This window comes from Myxocyprinus asiaticus, chromosome 35, assembly GCF_019703515.2.
Source record: "Myxocyprinus asiaticus isolate MX2 ecotype Aquarium Trade chromosome 35, UBuf_Myxa_2, whole genome shotgun sequence".
Taxonomy (NCBI): domain Eukaryota; kingdom Metazoa; phylum Chordata; class Actinopteri; order Cypriniformes; family Catostomidae; genus Myxocyprinus; species Myxocyprinus asiaticus.
Window position 1 is genome coordinate 31672178 of NC_059378.1, and position 20760 is coordinate 31692937.

The 20760-nt window shown below is 40.6% G+C and overlaps 1 protein-coding gene across 2 annotated transcripts in view; it reads left to right on the top strand.

Annotated features, from left to right (window-relative positions):
• Positions 1-20401, top strand: part of nckap1l (NCK associated protein 1 like) — a 165353-nt gene extending 144952 nt beyond the window's left edge. For both annotated transcript variants that reach the window (XM_051672270.1, XM_051672271.1), the window contains 2 exons: positions 18495-18584; positions 19223-20401. In XM_051672270.1, the coding sequence (XP_051528230.1) occupies positions 18495-18584; positions 19223-19339 (207 nt within the window). In that variant the 3' untranslated portion in view covers positions 19340-20401. The remainder of the gene's footprint in view (positions 1-18494; positions 18585-19222) is intronic.
• The last annotated feature ends 359 nt before the right edge of the window (positions 20402-20760 follow it).

Sequence of the window (20760 nt, forward strand, 5' to 3'; positions counted from 1 at the left end):
TTGAACGTGATATAGCATGTCTGATAGGCAGCATCACTCCTTGATCACTACCACACTACATCTGAGGAATAGAGTTAAACTTCAACAGTAGGCTTCAGCATTACTTTTCATCACTGCTTAAGAGTCACGACAGACACAGATAATCACACACTCAATATCTTTCTCTCTCATACACACGCACACACACACACATCCTTGTAACTGCAATAACTTGTTATAAACAGCCCAAGCCGTTGTTACTATTCTAAAATGACGCTTTAAAATTAGTAACGGAGGCTTGGGCACATCTTTCGGACAGATCTCAATGGCAGATCCTGATCCGTGGCATAGGAAAGTAGTTCAACACACAAGTGCGTTTTTGTCTTATTTATATACTTGTTGGTTGAACTGTTGTATAAAAGCAATATCACACTTGTAATCATGCTGTATTGTCTGTATATCAGCATGGCTGTGATTACCTGCAGCCTTTTGCCTACAGCCTAATCACAGCAGTGCTGATATACAGACTGTGGGGGCGAGGGCGTGGCTGAGCGTTCGTCTGGGGAGAGAGGAAGCGGTAAGGGTTTTCATCTGAGATGAATTGCTGCTATTGTTATTTCTATGTTCACAGTGAGATGCGGGGAGATAAAAGGCTGCCCAAGTGTCGAGTGTGACATTTTCTTTAATTGTGAAAATAAAATACCTTTTTGAGTTGGATTCATTGCCTCCCGCTTCCTCCTTTCCCTCCTCCATGAATGAACCTTATTACACTGGTGCCGAAACGCGGGATTTAGAGGAAGAGGATACACTGCCATGGAGTCGTCACCACTGGAAGAAGTCTTCCGGTCCCTCGCCAGCATCCACCAAGGCCAATGCCAGGCCCTCATGTACTGTAACTCAGAAGAGCAGCAGCAGCGCTTTGAGGTGCTCCTTCGGGCCCAGGAAGAAGATCGGCGGGTGCTGCAGAGCTTGGTTTCCCAGGAGGGGGCGGCCGCCGAAACCTCGGCAACAGTGCACCCCCAAGTGTTGCTTACCAACATGGGCCCCCAAGATGACCCAGAAGCATATCTGGAGCTCTTCGAGCATACCACCGAAGCGATGAACTGGCCACAGGGCCAGTGGGTGGTGCATCTGCTACCACTGCCCAGATCGTGGCACAACAGCTTCCGGTCGCCAACCTCCTGGGTTACACAGTGCTTAAGAAGACCATCTTGCAATGGGTCAGCCATAGCCCAGAAGAACATTGCCAGCATTTCCACTCCTTAATGCTGAGTGAGGTTGGCCGCTCGTTTGCCTTCACCCAGCAGCTCCACGACGCCTGTCGCCAGTGAGTGCTGGCCAAGGAGGACAGCGCCGATGATGTCATCAACTTGGTGGTGCTGGAGCAGTTCGTCTTCCGGTTGCCGAAGGGGACGGCCAAGTGGGTCCAGTGCCACTGATCGGCATCGCTGGATGAAGTGGTCCAGCTGGTGGAGGGCCATCTGGCAGCGTATCCAGGCACAGGCGCTCCCTGCCTTTTCTTCCACTAATGTCACCTCCCTTGTTCTCTCCAACCCCCCCGGTCCTGTTCCATTTCCCCAGAAATGGGGAAACAATCCCCCAAGACCAGCCTCTCGGGCTTAGGTTAGGTCTACTTCTCCACCTAACCCTGTCTTTCTCCACTCTTCATCCCAGGTGAAGGCTTGGGGCTTGGCTTGGGGCTTGGCTTGGGCTGGAGTTGCGGGGAGCCGGGTCATGGCTGCGAGCAGTGCCCGGTAATGGAGGTGGGGGCCTTGATCCCTGACACCCCACAGACCGCATCTGATCGAGCAGGGATGTACAAAATACCGTGAGTATTGAGGGGGGTACATACCAAGCCTTGGTGGATTCTGGTTTTAATCAAACCTCCATCCATCAGTGCTTGGTTCAAAACGGGTCTTGGATTCAGATAATCAAGTAAAGGTGAGGTGTGTGCACGGGATATTCATGATTATCTTGTAGTGACTGTCACCGTAATATTCAGGGGACAAAAGCATAATATTGAGGCGGTGGTTAGTCCTCACCTCATTAGAATGGACTGCACGCAGACATCGCTTTGTGTTAGTCCTAGTGGAATGCGATATCCGGAAGCAGTGCCGCTGCGCAACATCTCAGCACGTAGTGTTGCAATGGCACTCTTCAAAATTATCTCCCGAGTGGGGATTCCGAAAGAAATCCTCACTGATCAGGGCACAACTTTTATGTCATGTTCACTACACGAGCTGTACGAATTATTGGGTATTAAATAGATTCGGACAAGCATGTACCATCCCCAAACAGACGGCTTGGTCGAACGATTTAATAAAACCTTAAAGAATATGATTCATAAGTTTGTGCACAAAGATGCTTGGAACTGGGATAAGTGGCTCGAACCTCTGTTATTTGCAGTGCGAGAGGTCCCGCAAGCCTTTACAGGGTTTTCCCCATTTTAATTGTTATATGGGCATAAGCCCCATGGCATGTTAGATGTCATGAAGGAAAATTGGGAGGAGTACCTTCACAAAGCAAAAATGAAATTCAATACGTTCTTGACCTGAGAGCAAAACTCCACATGCTGGGGCAACTATCACAGGAGAATTTGCTTCAGGCGCAAGAACGTCAGTGCCGGCTGTATAACAGGGGAGCTCGGCTATGGGAGTTTGCACAGGGAGATAAAATACTTGAATTACTGCCCATATCGAGCTCAAAATTACTTGCAAAGTGGCAAGGGCCCTTTGAAGTCACATGGTGAGTTGGGGAAGTTGATTATGAGGTGGTGTGTACGGATAGGGGCAGGGCACGTCAGATTTACCATCTCAACCTACTAAAACCATGGAGAGATGCGGTACCAGTTTCCTTGGCGACTGTAGTTCTGGAGAGGGAGGAGTTCAGACTGGAGGTGAATCTAAAAGCCAATCACTTCACCCTTGTGGAGACCACCTCTCACCGTCACAACGTACGGAGGTTGCCAGGTTGCAAAATAATTTCTCTGACATATTCTCACCTCTCCCCGGCCGCACTAATCTCATAAAACACCACATCGAGACAACCCCTGGGGTAGTGGTACATAGTCGTCCATATCGCTTATCCGAACACAAGAAACAGGTAGTACAGGAAGAATTAAAGGCCATGCTTGATATGGTGGTAATAGAATAATTACACAGTGATTGGGCCAGCCCAGTGGTTCTGAAATGGTCGAAATTTGATGCTTATCCAATGCCTCGTATTGACGTACTGCTCGATCGGTTGGGTGCAGCTCACTTTTATTCAACACTGGATTTGACAAAGGGATATTGGCAGACCCCCTTGACACCAATGTCCCATGAAAAAATGGCCTTCTCCATACTGTTTGTGTTATACCAATTTGTGACTCGTTCGGTTTGTTTGGGGCCCCGGCTATGTTTCTTCGTCTAATGGACAGGATCCTCAGACCGCATGCTGCGTATGCCGCTGCCTACTTGGATGATATCATTATCTTTAGTAGTGATTGGCAGCGGCACATGCAGCATCTGAGGGCAGTTCTGAGGTCGCTGTGGTGAGCGGGGCTTACAGCAAACCCGAAGAAGTGCGCAATTGGATGGGTGGAGGTACAATATCTGGGGTTCCACTTGGGTCATGGGCAAGTGCGACCCCAAATTGATAAAACCGCAGTGATTGTGACATGTCCAAGACCCAAGACCAAAAAGGAGTTGAGACAGTTCCTGGGGCTGGCTGGCTATTATCAAAGGTTTGTGCCTAATTATACAGATGTCACCAGCCCGCTGACTGATCTCACTAAAAAAGGAGCTCCAGACCTGGTCCAGTGGAAGGAGCCGTGCCAACAAGCTTTCACGCAGGTAAAAGCTGCACTTTGTGGTGGGCTTTAAAGGTTTTCACCTGAGATTAATTGCTGCTAATTGTGATTTCTATGTTCACAGTGAGAGGTGGGCAGATAAAAGGCTGCCCAAAACCCCATAGAGGGAGAGTGTGTCCGTGCAGCCCGCAGTGTCGAGTGTGACATTTTCTTTAATTGTGAAAATAAAATACCTTTTTGAGTTGGATCCGTCGCTTCCCTCTTCCTCCATTCCCTCCTCCATGAACAAACTTTATTAAACAGACATTCAGCGCTCTTGCTTGTCATATTGCTTTAGTATCATTTCAGATTTTAATATATTTCATATTTCTATATTCATAATATTAGATTTAAAATATTAATCTCATAACATTATTTATGCAATTGTAATTGCTGTGTAAATGCATTCTTGCCACCTCCGAGCAGCATTAAACAGTCTGTGTAAATACATCTTTTCGTGATATATATACCACTTCAGTGTCTATGCCACCTTTATAGTGTACAGATGACAAAAACAGATTAAATTGGCTGTTTCTCATCACCTAGTGAGCTGACTACGTAAACAGCATATTTGTCCATTGTATGCATGCAAGAAGCAAGACACTGCATTGTGGGATTGACTTCAGCAATAGTAGGTAAGAAATTCTTCAGCTGGACTTCCAGACAGCAAAACAATGGAGTAGTCTCAAGTTTAATACGCTCTCACATGATTTCATTTTAATTTAAGACATGCTCAAAACATATTAAAAGTGGGATAGTTTTATCTTTAACACTTTCTACCTCCTTTGACTTTTGATTCATTTGAAAATGATGAGTGAATTCACTAAGAAATCAATGGCAAAGCAGATTTGCCTTGATAGCCCCAGCCTGAAGCAAGCTAGCATGGAAGACACCACTAATGTTAGTACCACTTGAAACCGTGTGGACACTTCTCTGACACCGGAGGACAGTGCACTTTTTCAGCTGGTTGAAGCTGAATTGGCATCCTCTCGAAATCAGATGACAGATACCATCAAAACGGAGATGGTGAGTTTTCGCTCTAAAATAGGACTGATCATCGATGACAGACAGATACTAAGACCGGAATTGATACCCTACAACAAGAAGTCATGGGGAAATTCTGCTCCATTTAAGCCAATCAGGCTACATTGTCTATCACTGTGGCAGATATGGAAACATCACTCAGCTCTCAGCACAACTCAGAAGCAATGGAATCTACAATTTCTAGTCTGCAAGATCAGATTAGAAAGCAAAAACAGGATCTGGAAAATTGGAGTCGTCACCAAAATTTAAGTATAACTGATACACCTGAGGGTGCAGAGAATGGCAGGCTTCATGTGATTGACTTCATGTCAGAGTTTTTCACAGAGGTGCTATGTGATGATTTGCTGGATCTTCAATCAGTAGTGCGGGATCGTGCTTGCTACGTTCCAGTTCCGAAACCCCGCACCGGAGACCGGCCCAGGGCAATGATCATCAGTCTGCATTACTTTTCCGACAAGGCCAGTATTATCCAGTGTTATCTGACCATTTTAAATTACGCAAATCATGGGGTTGGGCAGTTATACCACTCACATATTTTTATTTAAATCTAAAGTGGCAGCGATTCTCATTAGCAAGAGTACACCATTTATTATGAGTGGGGTCCAAGCTAATAAAAGGAGGATATTTGTTATTGTGTCTGGCTCATTATATAATGTTCTTATAACACCAGCCAATATCTATGCTCCCAACTGGGACGATGTGTCATTTATAAAATCTTTCCTGATCAATCTACCTAATCTGAATACACACAAATTCATTCTAGGAGGAGACTTTAATTGTGTGTTACATCCCACTCTGGACTGGTCGTCAAAAACACCCTATAAGATAACTAAATCTGCTATGGCTATTAATAAATTTTTGCAGTCATATTAGTTCTCTGACCCTTGGCGTTTCTTGCATCCTAATTTCAAACAATTTTCTTGTTTTTTTTTTTTTTAGTACATCATACAAACTCTCGAATCGATTACTTTTTAATAGACAATCGACTTTAGACTTCTAGACTGTAGACTGTAAATACGAACGATTCATATTTTCAGATCACAGCCTTGTAGTGTTGAAGCTTTCCCTAAGACACTTACTTTGAGAACATGGTTCTTTAATATAACCGCTCTTTCTAGTCTATCCTTTATGAATTCCATTAATAATAACATTGATTTATTTCTGTCACTAAATGACACTAGATATTAGTAAAGCTACCTTAAAAGTGGGAGGGGGGAAATAATTTAATTTTTTCTTGGGAGAGAAAAACAAGAAACCAGTGCTTAAACAACCTAATCAGTCAGATGAAACAACTCGATTCAAAATAAATCTGAAATATTCAAGGAGAGAACTCTGCAAACAGAGACTGACCTAATATCAAATGAACAAATGGAGCGACTTCTCCTTCAGTCTCATTCTAATTATATGGACATTCAGACAAGGCCGGAACAATTATTGCACAACAAATAAGACAGTCTTCACTCTCTAATCTAATAACATCCATCCGTAAGAATGATGGTGTAGTCACAAAAGATGAATTTGAAATCAATACAGTTTTTAAACAATTTTAAACTTCCCTATATTCATCAGAATTTAGGCACGATTCAACTGAGCTTGGCTCCTTTTTTGACTCCATTACAATGCCCTAAATTCATGTAGATAACCAAGTAGAACTAGAGAGTCCCCTTAACTTAAAAGATTCTTTCAAGTATGCAAAACTCAAAAGCCCCAGGGCCCAATGAATTTATGGTGGAATTTTGTGTTTAGGGAAAAGCTGATGCCTCTTTTCTAGCTGTATTTGATGAATCATCCCTTACTGGCCGGCTTCCAAACACATTTTATGAAGGAGCAATTTCAGTTCTACTTAAGAAGGGGAAAGACCCTCTTACCTGTGGATAATTTTGTCCTGTGTCTTTACTTGATGTGGATTGTAAGCTATTGGCAAAAATCTTAGCCTGATGGTTGGAGAACATTTTACCCTCTATCGTTATGCCTGACCAGACCTGATTCATAAAGAATTGCTTTTCTTTTTTTAACATTTGCACAGTGTTTGATATTATATACCCCCCTGACACAAATCAGCATATACCAGAGGTCATAATATCTCTAGATGCTGAAAAAGCTTTCGACAGTGTAGTGGAAAATCAAGCCGAAACACATTGCTCCTTTTCTGCTTACCCATTTAAGTTAGCACCAGACAGTTTCTCATATCTCGTATCAAATGTGGTGTCGATAAATATTTCTGAGCTGTTCAAACTTAACTTTGCTACTCTCTTAGACCACACAAAGACAGCCCTTAAAAACTGGTCCAGGCTTCCCATCTCCTTGGCTGGAAAGATTGATATAATTAAGATGAATACTCTCCCTAAATCTATTCCAGACTATACCAATATATATATATATATATATATATATATAGATAGATAGATAGATAGATAGATAAAATAATATCTATCTATCTATTTAATTGTCAGGATCCTGCCTTCTGTCTGGTTTCTTATTTACTGGCAGGATCCTGACACGTATGTACTGTCGTTTCTTTTCTGTTATTTTGAGTCCATGTGTTCCTCTTTCCCGCCTGTTTCTGATCTTCTGTTAATTTGCTCCACCTGCCCCTCTCGTTTTCCTGCCTGATTTCTCCCTCTTTATATTTCCCTTGTGTGCTCTGTCCTGTGCTGGATTCTTCCTCATGTTGTCCCACCTGTTCGGTCATGTTTCCCTGTTGGTCTGGTTAGTTCTTGTTTTCTCACTTTTTTTTGTTTCTCTAGTTTGTTTAGTTTTTTGGTTCTAGTTCTGTTGCTTCCTTCACATGGTATTTTTTGGTTTAAAGCCCATCTGACCTCTGTCCAGGATTTTTTGCATTCAGTTTTGCATCCTTTTTTGTGTTTTTGTCTAAATAAAAGATTTTTGAAGACTTTGGCAGTCTGCATTTGGGTTCTTCCTGACAAATCCCTGACAGAAAAATCCAGCCAGTTCTTGAACCCAGCAGTCTTCAGCCAAATATATGGGTCTGTTCCTTTACCCAGCTTCCGTCCAGCAGGAACCTGTTTCCCAAGGCACAGCTCTGGATGTTGGGTCTTTGAGCTGCCAACAGAGCAGGTGGCCCATTTGGAAGTATGCGGTGGCTCTCCTCAAGGCCACCCAGGAGCTGTGCTTAGGGGATACACAGCTGAAACATTTGTTTCTCGCCGGACTGGATGAGTCCACTTTTTTGTGGCCCTATTGGGGCGTGGTGAGCCACGTTTGCTGGCTAAGAGAGATGGAGGTCTTGCTCAGGGGAAGGACCTCCACATCGGATAACACCTCCTCTTTGTCCATGCCCCACCTTCCCTTGGGTTCTCCACGCCCCAAGAGTCACAGAAAAGGAGGACCGCTGTCAGGAGGTGCCCGTCCTTGCCGCTGTCCACCAGGAGGTGACCGCACCTGCTGTTGAATGCCAGGTGGGGTCAGAGTCCGCAGCAGTGTCTCCTACTGCCCGCAAGTATAGGAGGAGGAGAAGGGTTCCTAAGCCTGACGCCACTGCATCTCCCCTGGAGGGGTCCCACGCCACTGCAGCTCACCTGCTGCCAGCACTCAGGGTCACGGAGGCCATTCCCCTGCCACTGCCAATTGCCACAAAGGCCGTTCCGCTGCCAACGGCCGCTGAGGCCGTTCCCCTGCCACTGCCAACTGCCACAGAGGCCATACCCCTGCCAATGGCAATGGAGACCATTCCCCTGCCGCCGCAAGCACTCATGGCCATGGAGGCCATCGTCCTGTCTGTCCAGTTTCCAGCAGCCGCCACCACTCATCCTGACCCTTGCCCAGCAACCGCCTCAGACCTCATACCCTTCCCAGTGGCCGCCGCCCGTCCTGACCCTGTCCTCAGCGGCTGCTGCCATTTCTGACCTTGTCCATTCTCTGGCTGCCATTGTCAAGTCTGACCCTAGCTCAGTGGTCAAGGTCCATCCCATCCGGTCCCTGTTGGTTACCTGCACCATAGTTCAGCTGCTCAGCCTGTCCAGACCCCACTCCTGGTCTACCCAGTCACGTCCCTGTCCTGAGGATGCCTGACCTCATACCATCTCCAGACCAGCCGGACCCTGCTCCCTTCCTGCAGCCACCTCCCCCGCACCCTTCTTGGAACCTCCTCCTCAGCCTCCAGACCCCACCCCCTTCCTTGAGCCTCGTCCCTGGCTGCCGGACCCTGCCCCCTACCTAGAGCCTCCTTCCAGGCCGCCGGACCCCGCCCCCTTCCTCGAGCCTCCTTCTCACTCCATTTGAGATGAAAATGGCCTAAAAATGCTGCGATCACATGTGGCTGTTTTGAATTTCCAAAAAATAACCACTGTTACAAATACGAGGCAAATAAAGATCTAACGATGATTTTACAGCATTTGAACAAGATCAACATGAACAATCTAACGGGACAGACCCCACCTCCACCAGCACAGCAAAGGAAATGCGAATGGAAATAATGTAATGTTTCTAAAGGTATGCTTTTGCATTTATTTTGAATGCAGTAAGGAACTTTTCAATCTAAATCGGCTATAATTAAGTTTGAATATGATATGAAGTAAAATAGCCTATTATTATTGACTATTTATGTAGTAGACCAATAATTCTGCGTTGGCAAGTCTCATGGTAGTATTTATTTTTATATGCCACATTGTTAATCATGTGAGGATGTGTATTCATCAACCTGTTACATGTCCGACATAGTTATACAGGCATATAGAACAGGTTAAAACTTATTTTGCCAATAGTTCAAAATCGCTGTAAATCATATATATCAATTTATACTGACTTTTATTGACATAAACGTTATTAGATTAGGTATATAATGCTTAAATATTATTAAAACTGCAGCATTGCCCATTTTGAAATCTGCTGCAGTAACACTTTTTGATGGTCCCAAACAGATATTTAACTGACTATAAGTGACTTATCAACTGGCTTGCTATAGCTAGTAAACAGTGTTTAGTGTACAGTACAATAATGTAAGTAGGTCATTAATTGAGATCTATATACAGGCTACTGAAAGTCTACTGAATGTTTGTTGAAACACTGTTTACTACCTATAGCAAGTCAGTCGATAAGCTGTTATTTTGCTGCTGTTATACAGGCTATTGAAAGTCTACTGAATGTTTGTTGAAACACTGTTTACTAGCTATAGCAAGCCAATTGATAAGTCACTTATAGTCAGTTAAATATCTATTTGGGACCATCAAAATAAAGTGTTACCTCTGCTGCTGATCTATTGTTGACTTCATATTACTGATTATTATTATAAATGTATGACATTCTCTAAAGTTCTTCTCGGACAGATATAGGCTACTTATTTTTAAGTGCTGTTCTCATGCCGAAGCCGATGCTCGGCTTATGCTTGGCCTGGGGATCTGTGAACCTTTCACCGAACCGCAATGCAGCGGGCAGCGGCAAATCAAGTTAAATGTGGACAAGCCAAATTCAGTTTTATTGTGAGAGTACTGCACACATGCCGATAAAACACTAATTATTCAGTTATTCATCGTATTTAAATATGCTTGGCATGCGTGTTCTCATTACTGACATATGATTACGCACATTTCATAGCACTCTTTTTATTATGCTCCGGTTTAAGTTCAAAGGACAATCTTAAACGTGGCTTTATGCTACTCAAAACAACAACTAGGAAGAAAAAAAAAAAGCATCACTCCTTGTCTTATGCACTATCTACTGCCAAAACAATGACACCGTTATCTAAGGAGAAAGATAATATTTTTACGTTAAACTTTTTCTCCATCAAAGAAATTATTTATTTATTTTGATTTTGGGGCGAATAATCATGGCTGATTGCGAATACAACATTTTTGCAATGGCATCTGAAACTGAAAACCATTGATTAAAATTATGCTGCATCCAAGCTCTAGGTGTCAGTATATGTCCAAGATAACACAAAGACAAAAGTTGCTGAGTGCACCTTTAATAAATAGAATTATACTGATGGATCACAGAGAACAACAATAAAAATATGAAATTGGTAATTTTTTACAAAAATGAATTGGATGTTTACCAGCTAAACAAACACGATGAATATGTTACCAAAAAAGAGCCTTTTTCTTTTATGTGTGCATTTTTCTGCATTATGTCTTTTCCCTCACTTTGTGCGTATAGGCTGAAAAAACTTGGAAATGAAATGTGAAATTAAGGCATCTTTTGGCTATAAATTTGCCGTGTGCTGTTGTAGACATGTAAATAATATTGCATGTTATTCTTCACAATTTGTAAATTAAGATGACATAATCCTCCACTCCACAATTGGTCGTTTTTGACATTGTGACTTTTTATTTTATAATGCAAATAGCTCCAAACGTTGAACATCCATTGACACAGCCTGTATGATATTATATGCCTACGTAAGGTGTTGGGGGTTGGGGAGTACAACGCAATCAAATGCCACCAAATGTGATTGTGAAAGTTTTCACAAATCAGGCTCTGTCCAAATCAAGTGAAGCATTAACCCACTGTTTCTTTGTAAAAAGCAGTTAAAATTGAAGTGTACTTATTTTGTACCTTCCCAAATTGACAGACAGACAACTTTACACACATCAAAATACAATTTCAAAAAGCTCAATCAGAATGAGCTTTATTGCCAAGGATGCTTACACATACAAGGAATTTGTCTTGGTGACAGAAGCTTCCAGTGCACAAACAATACAACAAGACAGAGATAATAATAAAACATTTAAAAATAAAAATAGAATAAAAATGATAAGCGAATTGAAAATATAAGTATATACTGTATATAGAAATACACAATAAGACTATATATATACAGTTGAAGTCAGAAGATTACATACATCTTAGCCAAATACATTTAAACTTAATCGTAGAAAATATTTCCTGTCTTAGGTCAGTTAGAATCACTACTTTATTTTAAGAATGTGAAATGTCAGAATAATAGTAGAGAGAATGATTTATTTCAGCTTTTATTTCTTTCATCACATTCCCAGTGGGTCAGAAGTTTACATTCACTTTGTTAGTATTTGGTATCATTGCCTTTAAATTGTTTAACTTGGGTCAGATGTTTTGGGTAGCCTTCCACAAGCTTCTAACATTAAGTTGCTGGAATTTTGGCCCATTCCTTCAGACAGAACTGGTGTAACTGAGTCAGGTTTGTAGGCCTCCTTGCTCGCTCACGCTTTTTCAGTTCTGCCCACAAATTATACCTTGACTTTGTTGTCCTTAAGCCATTTTTCCACAACTTTGGAGGTATGCTTGGGGTAATTGTCCATTTGGAAGACCCATTTGCGACCGAGCTATAACTTCCTGGCTGATGTCTTGAAATGTTGCTTCAATATATTCACATAATTTTCCTTCCTCATGATGCCATCTGTTTTGTGAAGTGCACCAGTCCCTCCTGCAGCAAAGCACCCCCCCAACATGATGCTGCCACCCCCATGTTTCACGGTTGAGATGGTGTTCTTCAGCTTGCAAGCCTCACCCTTTTTCCTTCAAACATAACAATGGTCATTATGGCCAAACAGTTCAGTTTCATCAGACCAGAGGACATTTCTCCAAAAAGTAAGATCTTTGTCCCCATGTGCACTTGCAAACTGTAGTCTGGCTTTTTTTATGGTGGTTTTGGAGCAGTGGCTTCTTCCTTGCTAAGCAGCCTTTAGGGTTATGTCGATATAGGACTCATTATACTCTGGATATAGATACTTGTCTACCTATTTTCTCCAGCATCTTCACAAGGTCCTTTGCTGTTGTTCTGGGATTGATTTGCACTTTTTGCACCAAACTACGTTCATCTCTAGGAGACAGAATGTGTCTCCTTCCTGAGCGGTGTGATGGCTGCGTGGTCCCATGGTGTTTATACTTGCATACTATTGTTTGTACAGATGAACGTGGTACCTTCAGGCATTTGGAAATTGCTCCCAAGGATGAACCAGACTTGTGGAGGTCGACAATTTTTTTTTTCTGAGGTCTTGGCTGATTTCTTTTGATAAAGGCCTTAAAATACATCCACAGGTACACCTCCAGTTGACTCCAATTAGCCTATCAGAAGCTAAATTAGGCTTGACATAATTTTCTGAAATTTTCCAAGCTGCTTGAAGGCACAGTTAACTTAGTGTATGTAAACTTCTGTCCCACTGAAATTGTGATATAGTCAATTAAAAGTGAAACAATCTGTCAGTAAACAATTGTTGGAAAAATTACTTGTCATGCACAAAGTAGATGTCCTAAACGACAAATCTATAGTTTGCTAATATGAAATCTGTGGAGTGGTTAAAAAATTAGTTTTAATTACTTTAACCTAAGTGTATGTAAACTTCTGACTTCAACTGTGTGTGTGTGTGTGTGTGTGTATGTGTATATATATATATATATGTACAAATACAAATCTGTTTTATACAGATAGTGCAAGTAATGTCAGGATAGGTAGGATATGTTGGATAAATATAAATAGACTAAGCTGTGTATTGCACATAATTATTGCTCAGTGGGGCAGTTTTAACTGTTCATGAGATGGATAGCCTGAGGGGATAAAACTGTTCTTGTGCTTGATGGTTCTGGTGCTCAGTGCTCTGTAGCACCCAGCAAGAAGGCAACAGTTCAAAAAGGTAGTGGGCTGGGTGAGTGGGGTCCAGAGTGATTTTTCCAGCCCTTTTTCTCACTCTGGAAGTGTACAGTTCTTGAAGGGAGGGCAGGGGGAAACCAATAATCCACTCAGCAGTCCAAACTGTCCTTTGTAGTCTTCTAGCTGAACCAAACCAGAAAGTTATTGAAGTGCAGAGGATAGACTCAGTGACTGCTGAGTAGAACTATATCGGCAGTGCCTGTGGCAGGTTGAACTTCCTCAAATGGCAAAGTAAGTACAACCTCTGCTGGACCTTTCTCACAGTGGAGTCAATGTGGGTCTCCCACTTCAGGTCCTGTGAGATGGTAGAGCCCAGGAACCTGAATGACTCCACTGCTGCCACAGTGCTGTTCAGAATGGTGAGTGGGGTCAAAGTTGGGGTGTTCCTCCTAAAGTCCACTATCATCTTCACTGTTTTGAGTGTGTTCAGCTCCAGATTGTTTTGACTGCACCAGACAGCCAGCTGTTCAACCTCCCTTCTGTATGCAGATTGATCGTCATCCTGGATAAGGCCGATGAGAGTAGTGTCGTCTGCAAACCTCAGGAGCTTGACAGAAGGGTCCTTGGCAGTGCAGTTGTTTGTGTACAGGGAGAAGTGTAGTGGGGAGAGCACACATCCCTGGGGGGCACCAGTGCTGATTGTACAGGAGCTGGAAGTGAATTTCCCCAGTTTCACTAACTACTGCCTATCTGTCAGAAAGCTGGTGCTCCACTGACAGATAGAGGTGGGAACAGAGAGTTGGTTTAATTTAGTCCAGAGAATAGCTGGGATGATGGTGTTGAAAACCGAACTGAATTCCACTAAAAGGATCCATGCATATGTCCCTGGTCTGTCCAGATGTTGCAGGATATGATGCAATCCCATGTTGACTGCATCATCCACAGACCTGTTTGATCAATATGCAAATTGGAGGGGATCCAGAAAGGGTCCAGTGATGTCCTTCAGATGGGCCAACACCAGTCTCTCAAATGACTTCATGACCACAGACATCAGAGTGACGTGTCTGTAGTCATTAAGTCCTGTTATTTGGGGTTTCTTTGGGACAGGGATGATGGTGTAGCGTTTGAAGCAGCATGGAACTTCACACTGCTCCAGATATGTGTGAAGATGGGGGCCAGCACAGGATTTTAGACAAGTGGGTGAAACACCATCTGGGCCCTGTGCTTTCCTTGTCTTTTGTTTCCGGAAGACATGGCACACATCCTCTTCACAGATCTTAAGTGCAGGTTGAGTAGCAGGAGGGGGGAGGAGGGTAGTTGCAGGAGGTGTTGATGTTTGTGTGATGTGAAGGTCAGAGCGGGTGTGGGGAGTGAGACTGGGCTTTTCAAGTCTACAGTGAAACACATTCAGGTCGTCAGCCAGTTGTTGATTCCCTACAGTGTTGGGGGATGGTGTCTTGTAGTTAGTAATATCTTTCAGCCTCTCCACACAGATGCAGGGTCGTTAGCTGAAAACGTATTTTTCAGCTTCTCAGAGTAGCTTCTTTTAGCCGCTCTAATCTCTTTTGTCGGTGTGTATCTGGCCTGATTGTACAAGATTTTATGCCCACTTCTGTAAGCATCCTCTTTGGCCTGACGAAGCTGTCTGAGTTTTGATGTAAACCATGGTTTGTCATTGCTGTGTTAAATAAGTTCTAGTAGGAATGCACATATCCTCACAGAAACTGATATATGATGTCACAGTATCTATGAGCTCGTGCAGATTGATGTCTGAAGCTTCAAAAACACTCCAATCAGTGCAGTCAAAGCAGTGCATTATAAAATAAAATAAAAACAGTAGCGCAGCAGAGGATGAATTTTACAAATCGTGATGAATAGCATGCCATATTAATTACATGTCTACGAAAGCGTATGGCGGATTTTTAGCCAAATAAAGTCTGGAATTCACACCGCACACCTGCGCTTCATGTGTAACAACTGGTTTTATTGCAACCAAAATAGTGGTTTATTAAAAAAATAATAATAATAATTTGTTGGGTCAAATAATATGTACTATATAGGCAGTAATACTGAAAATGTAGACAGATACAGTATGTTAAATTTACATGATTCCATATTCCATTGCTAATGTAAGCCAAAGCATTTGTATCAGATAAACATTCCTTGTATGAATGTTATCCTGCTGGAGGATGGGAAGATTCACACCTTAAAAAATATACCCTACCCCAGTTCAGATGTGTGAGACAAAAGAATCATGAATTGGGCACTTTGAAGCTAATGTTGTAAACCCCACCAGAGAAAAAGAAATCTTTTCAGTTTCTTTTTTAGAAAAATAAAGGGCGCACTCCATTTATTTACAACACATATGCTATTTGAGATGTAAGTAATCCATTTGTATCAGGGGACAACCACTATAAAAAAAAAGCAACACTTTATGCCTACAGCAATGTGTGTAAAAAAAATATATTTAATTATTGAATATGATAAAATTAATCTAAAATGCACAGAATTGTATTTTGGTTTACAACTTAATTGCATCTGGTGTAAAAAAAACATGAATTGGTAACACTTTTACAGTAAGGTTCCATCTGTTAACACTGTTAACAACATAAGTTAACATTAACTAACAAGGAACAATACTTTCACAGCATTTATTAATCTTGGTCAGTGTTAATTCCAATATACAGTGGCACGAAAACATATGTGAACCATTTGGAATTACCTGTATTTATGTATAAATTTGTCTTTAAACCTGGTTTGATCTTCATCTAAGTTACAATATGAAAAAACACAATCTGTTTTAACTAGTAACACACAAATTATTGTATTGTTATTGTACATATTGAATACATCATTCAAAGATTCACAGTGTAGGTTGGAAAAAGTATGTGAACCTCTAGACTGATGGCATCAAGTAATGCTAATTAGAGTCAGGAGTTGGCAAACCTGGCATCCAATTAATGAAGCGAGATTGGAGGTGTGGGTCATAGCTACTTTGACTTATGAAAAGCACTCAGTTTGCTATTCACAAGAAGCATCTGCTGATGATGACCATGCCTCGCAAAAAGATATCTTAGAACAAGAATTTTTGCTTTGCATAAAGTTGGAAAGGGTTGCAAATTTATCTCAAAGAGCTTAGATATTCATCTCTCCACAGTTAAACTAATTGTCTATAAATGGAGACAATTTAGAACTGTGGCTACTCTCCTAGAAGTGGCCATCCAGCCAAGATAACTCAAAGGGCACACCGCAGAGTGCTCAGTGAGGTAAAAAAAAAAAAAGAACCCTAGAGTGACAGCTAAAGACTTGAAGGAATCATTGGACCTGGTTAACATCTCTGTTCATAAGTCTACTATATAGAAAACATTAAAAAGGCATGGTTTCCATGGCAGGACACTACGAAGAAAGACATTTCCAACAAAAACATTGCTGTGCGCCTGAAGTTTGTCCAAGACAACCTTGACTCTCCACAATGCTACTGGAAAAACGTGTTGTGGACTGATGAAGGGTGGCTGTGCACAAGCTGAAGCTCAGTATTTGGGTGATGCACCATGACAATGACCCTAAACATCAAAGTAAATCCACTACAGAATGGCTTAAAAAAAAAGAAGAAAATCCACCTTTTCGAGTGGCCCAGACCTTAACCCAGACCTTACCCCACACCCAGTGGTATTTTTTAAAAGTAAGCATTTTCCGACAATTTTTTTTGAACAACTTTGACTGGCAAGTTCCTGCCCATCCTAGACATACATGTGTGTGTGTATGTGTGTGTGTGTATATATATATATATATATATATATATATATATATATATATATATATATATATTAGTTTGCAACATATGGAATAAAAAGTGCCTGTTTTAAGATCATATTGTAATTTAAAAAATGTAAGTTAGATTAAATTAAGTTAGGTGAAGTTTATATTTTTGCATACAATAGATTCCGCAATACTTAGAATGCATTCAAACACAATCATTCACAGTTCTTATGAAGAGCAATTAAACCTGCTGTTATCTGCATTGTTTTGGAAATAAACTCTCTGAAACTCAGAAATCCTTGCCATCAAGTCCTCATTTATTAATCTGGTCAAACAAATAAACATGTATTTGAGGACTCTTTTGCAGCAAATGCACAGAGCATGGCAGCAATGCACGATGCTGAGAAGGGATAAAGATATATCAAATGACAAATTATAATAAACCGATTAAAGGTGAAAAAAATTATTACCAGAATGCATATATGTATATCATGATGTACATCATCATAGATGCAATTCCTCAGTTACAGAAAATATTAAACTTTGAATCACCACTTAAATTTTTGTGACCTTTCGCTGAGAAAACTCCTGCTGACTGGGAAGAAGTAGAGTGCGCAAACTCCCCTAACCCGAGGGGCAGTGACAGAGCAAAAGGAAACCCAAATAAGGTCATTGCAAGTGGAATCACACAATTAATGTATAAATGTACACCTGCTTCACTGCCAAGCAATTAATGCACTTGACGTAAGCAATATTGTCCAATATACAGAGCAAGACTCTTGATAGTCTCAGACTTAAGTATGCTTCGATTATGATTCCCAATCCTCACAGTTTTTCTTATCACTTTACTCTGTATTTTAATTTTTTTCAGATAAAACATACTTTACAATGTCTCACTTAATCCCAGCCCATGTAAAAAAACAAAAAAACAATTCTATTAGATTTTTACCACTTTATAAGCACACTTTTCTGAATATCATGCTGTTTATGGAAATCTCCAATTCATTTCTATGGGATGTTCTGTAAAATTTGTCTGACCAAGGAGGTGGAGCTAAACGAAGGGTCAATTGCATTAAACTAGAGATTTTTATTTAACTAGATTTGGTGATACACAATTGCTTCATTGGATTTCACAGTGTTTAATGCAAAAAATCTATCATTATATGTCATTAGAGAAATTAATCTAGTATGGGATGACATTAATGTAGCCATTTGGATTATATTTTAAAATTAACAGCAATGACGAATTATCAGAAAGTGTCCCACTTTACCTGTGCTCACCCTAGATATTTTAACCATACATTGAAATTAAATTCACAGCAAACATTTCTTGAATATCAAATGTCTTCCTTCTTGTAGGTGGCATCCTCTGTCTTACTGCAGCTTGGTCAGAATGTGGAGCGAGTGGAAATTAAGAACAGAGATTCAGTTTATCTCCTTCTACACATGGTAAAGAACTGAGTCTATATGTATTTCAGAAGATGTATTATGGCTGTCTCAAAATATAAAAATTAGGGCTGTCTATTTAACGTTTATTTGGACGTACAAAGACAGCTGTACAAAGAACTAAAAAACACTGACACTGTCTTAAAAATGTGCTCATGATGTGTGACCCTGAAAACAACTGCGGCACGCAATGCTGTGGCCTAAGATGCGAGTCTGACGGAACATAGGAACCGTCCCTATGTCTATCTCGGAGATGCTGACAACTTAGTTCAATATGGATCGCTGCAGGCCAGTGACAGGCTTGTTCAATGACAAAAAAAAAAAAAAAAGCTTAAACCATCCTCAGATGTTTTGCTGGTCTCAGCTGGTCCCCCAGCATAGTCAAGCTGGTCTCTTAGCTGGTTTTAGAGTGGTTTGGGGCACTTTGATGTTATTTTTCAGCAAAGGCTTTAGAATTAAAGTTGATGTCATTTTTTTTTTTTTTTTTTATGTTAAAATACTCATATAACACTTTTATATATGCAGAGATAACATATAAGTAAGCCATTTACACACAAAAAATAAAAATTCTGGATCACTTGACAGCCCTACGAAACATGCTTCATACAAATCTTGCCAGTTTTATGCTCTTTGTGTTTTAGATATCTAAGGAGTCACCATTCTTGAGTCAAGACATGCTGGAAATGTGTTTTCCATATGTTCTCCTGCGAAATGCTTACAGAGAGGTGCACAAGACCTTCATCCACACTATGGGATAAATGGAGTGACAAGACTTATGAGGATATAAAATCATGACTTTATTTTAAAATGTTTCATCATTAAAGAATGGCATGCATAACTGATTTATGCATGTTGTGTTGTGTTATTGTGCTGTTCCTGATTTTTTTTAGATCCAATTTCAATGCTTCTAATCATCATCCATACTGTAAACCCAATTAGGAACTAATTTGAAAAAAGCTGTATATATGGGGCAGTTGTCACATATTTCAGTAAATATATGGTTTTGAGTCAAAAGTCCAGTGGTTTTGCTGGTTGCAAACACCTATTTCAAAATAATATTAGAATAATTTTTGTCCTCCAAACTAAAATGTCAATATCAGCATATTTTTGCTATAGCTGTTGGGTAAAGAAGTTAACACAACAAAACCACAGTGATATACATGCAGGCAAGAGTCAACTACTGTATGTAATGAAGGTAGATTTGAACTGAAAGATTGAACTCTGTTCTCAGGACATGGGTATATTACATAAATGTTGGGTCGGGTCTTGTCACATGTGTTTTAAATGTGATAAATTTATACAATATATCAATCACAGTATTTCTTGGCCAAACAATTGTTAGATATTTTTGTGTTACATTTTCCATTTTTGTTGTTTCATGAATTGTTTTATGCTTCATATTTGCATGTTGGAATAAAATGAGTGACAACAAGCCTCTATCTCCCCTTCATATTTCAGAGTAAAGTCTACTTTAGGGTGAAAAATGACCAAAGACATATAATGAATGTCAACAATAAACTGTAAACCCCAACAAGTTCAATCAATGACTTGTCCTAACCAGATGCAATAAGAGATAAAAGGTATCTCTTCCATGTTAATCAGAGTTCTTGTACTAACCAGCCATGACAGGACATTTTGCTGATAGTTTGGTTTCGATTTCTGTGGTTCTGAGTAGCAAGTAATAATAATTCTTCTTAATAGCAAGTAAGCATCACTGATGTGTAAATGTGGGTCTTTGTGTGTACAAATGTATCCATCTGTCTGACTTCAAAGTTGTCATTTTACAGCTTAGTTTCAATAAATGCTCTTTTTGGAATGGAGAGGAAGCTTTTGAGTTCTGAAAGTTATAGTATGTTTTCATAATACAATGAACTAAGGAAAATCTTTTTAATTAAAGACTTGAGACTGTGGTCTTATTTTAGACAACAGGCCAAGACGGAGATCCAGACCAAGACACAGAGTAACGAATGTATGTCAGTGATAACTAACAAGTGATAACAGTGTTTCTAAATAATAAGTGTGCTGTCATTGTAAATTAGTTTACTAATTAAAAGTTATTTGTTTAAAATAATTTTAAAGAAGAAGTGTGTAATTTCTGTGCTTCTATTGTTACCAAACAGGAGAGCAAAAATAAAGGTTCATATGTCTACCTAAACAAACACCTCACCTAAGAGAATGT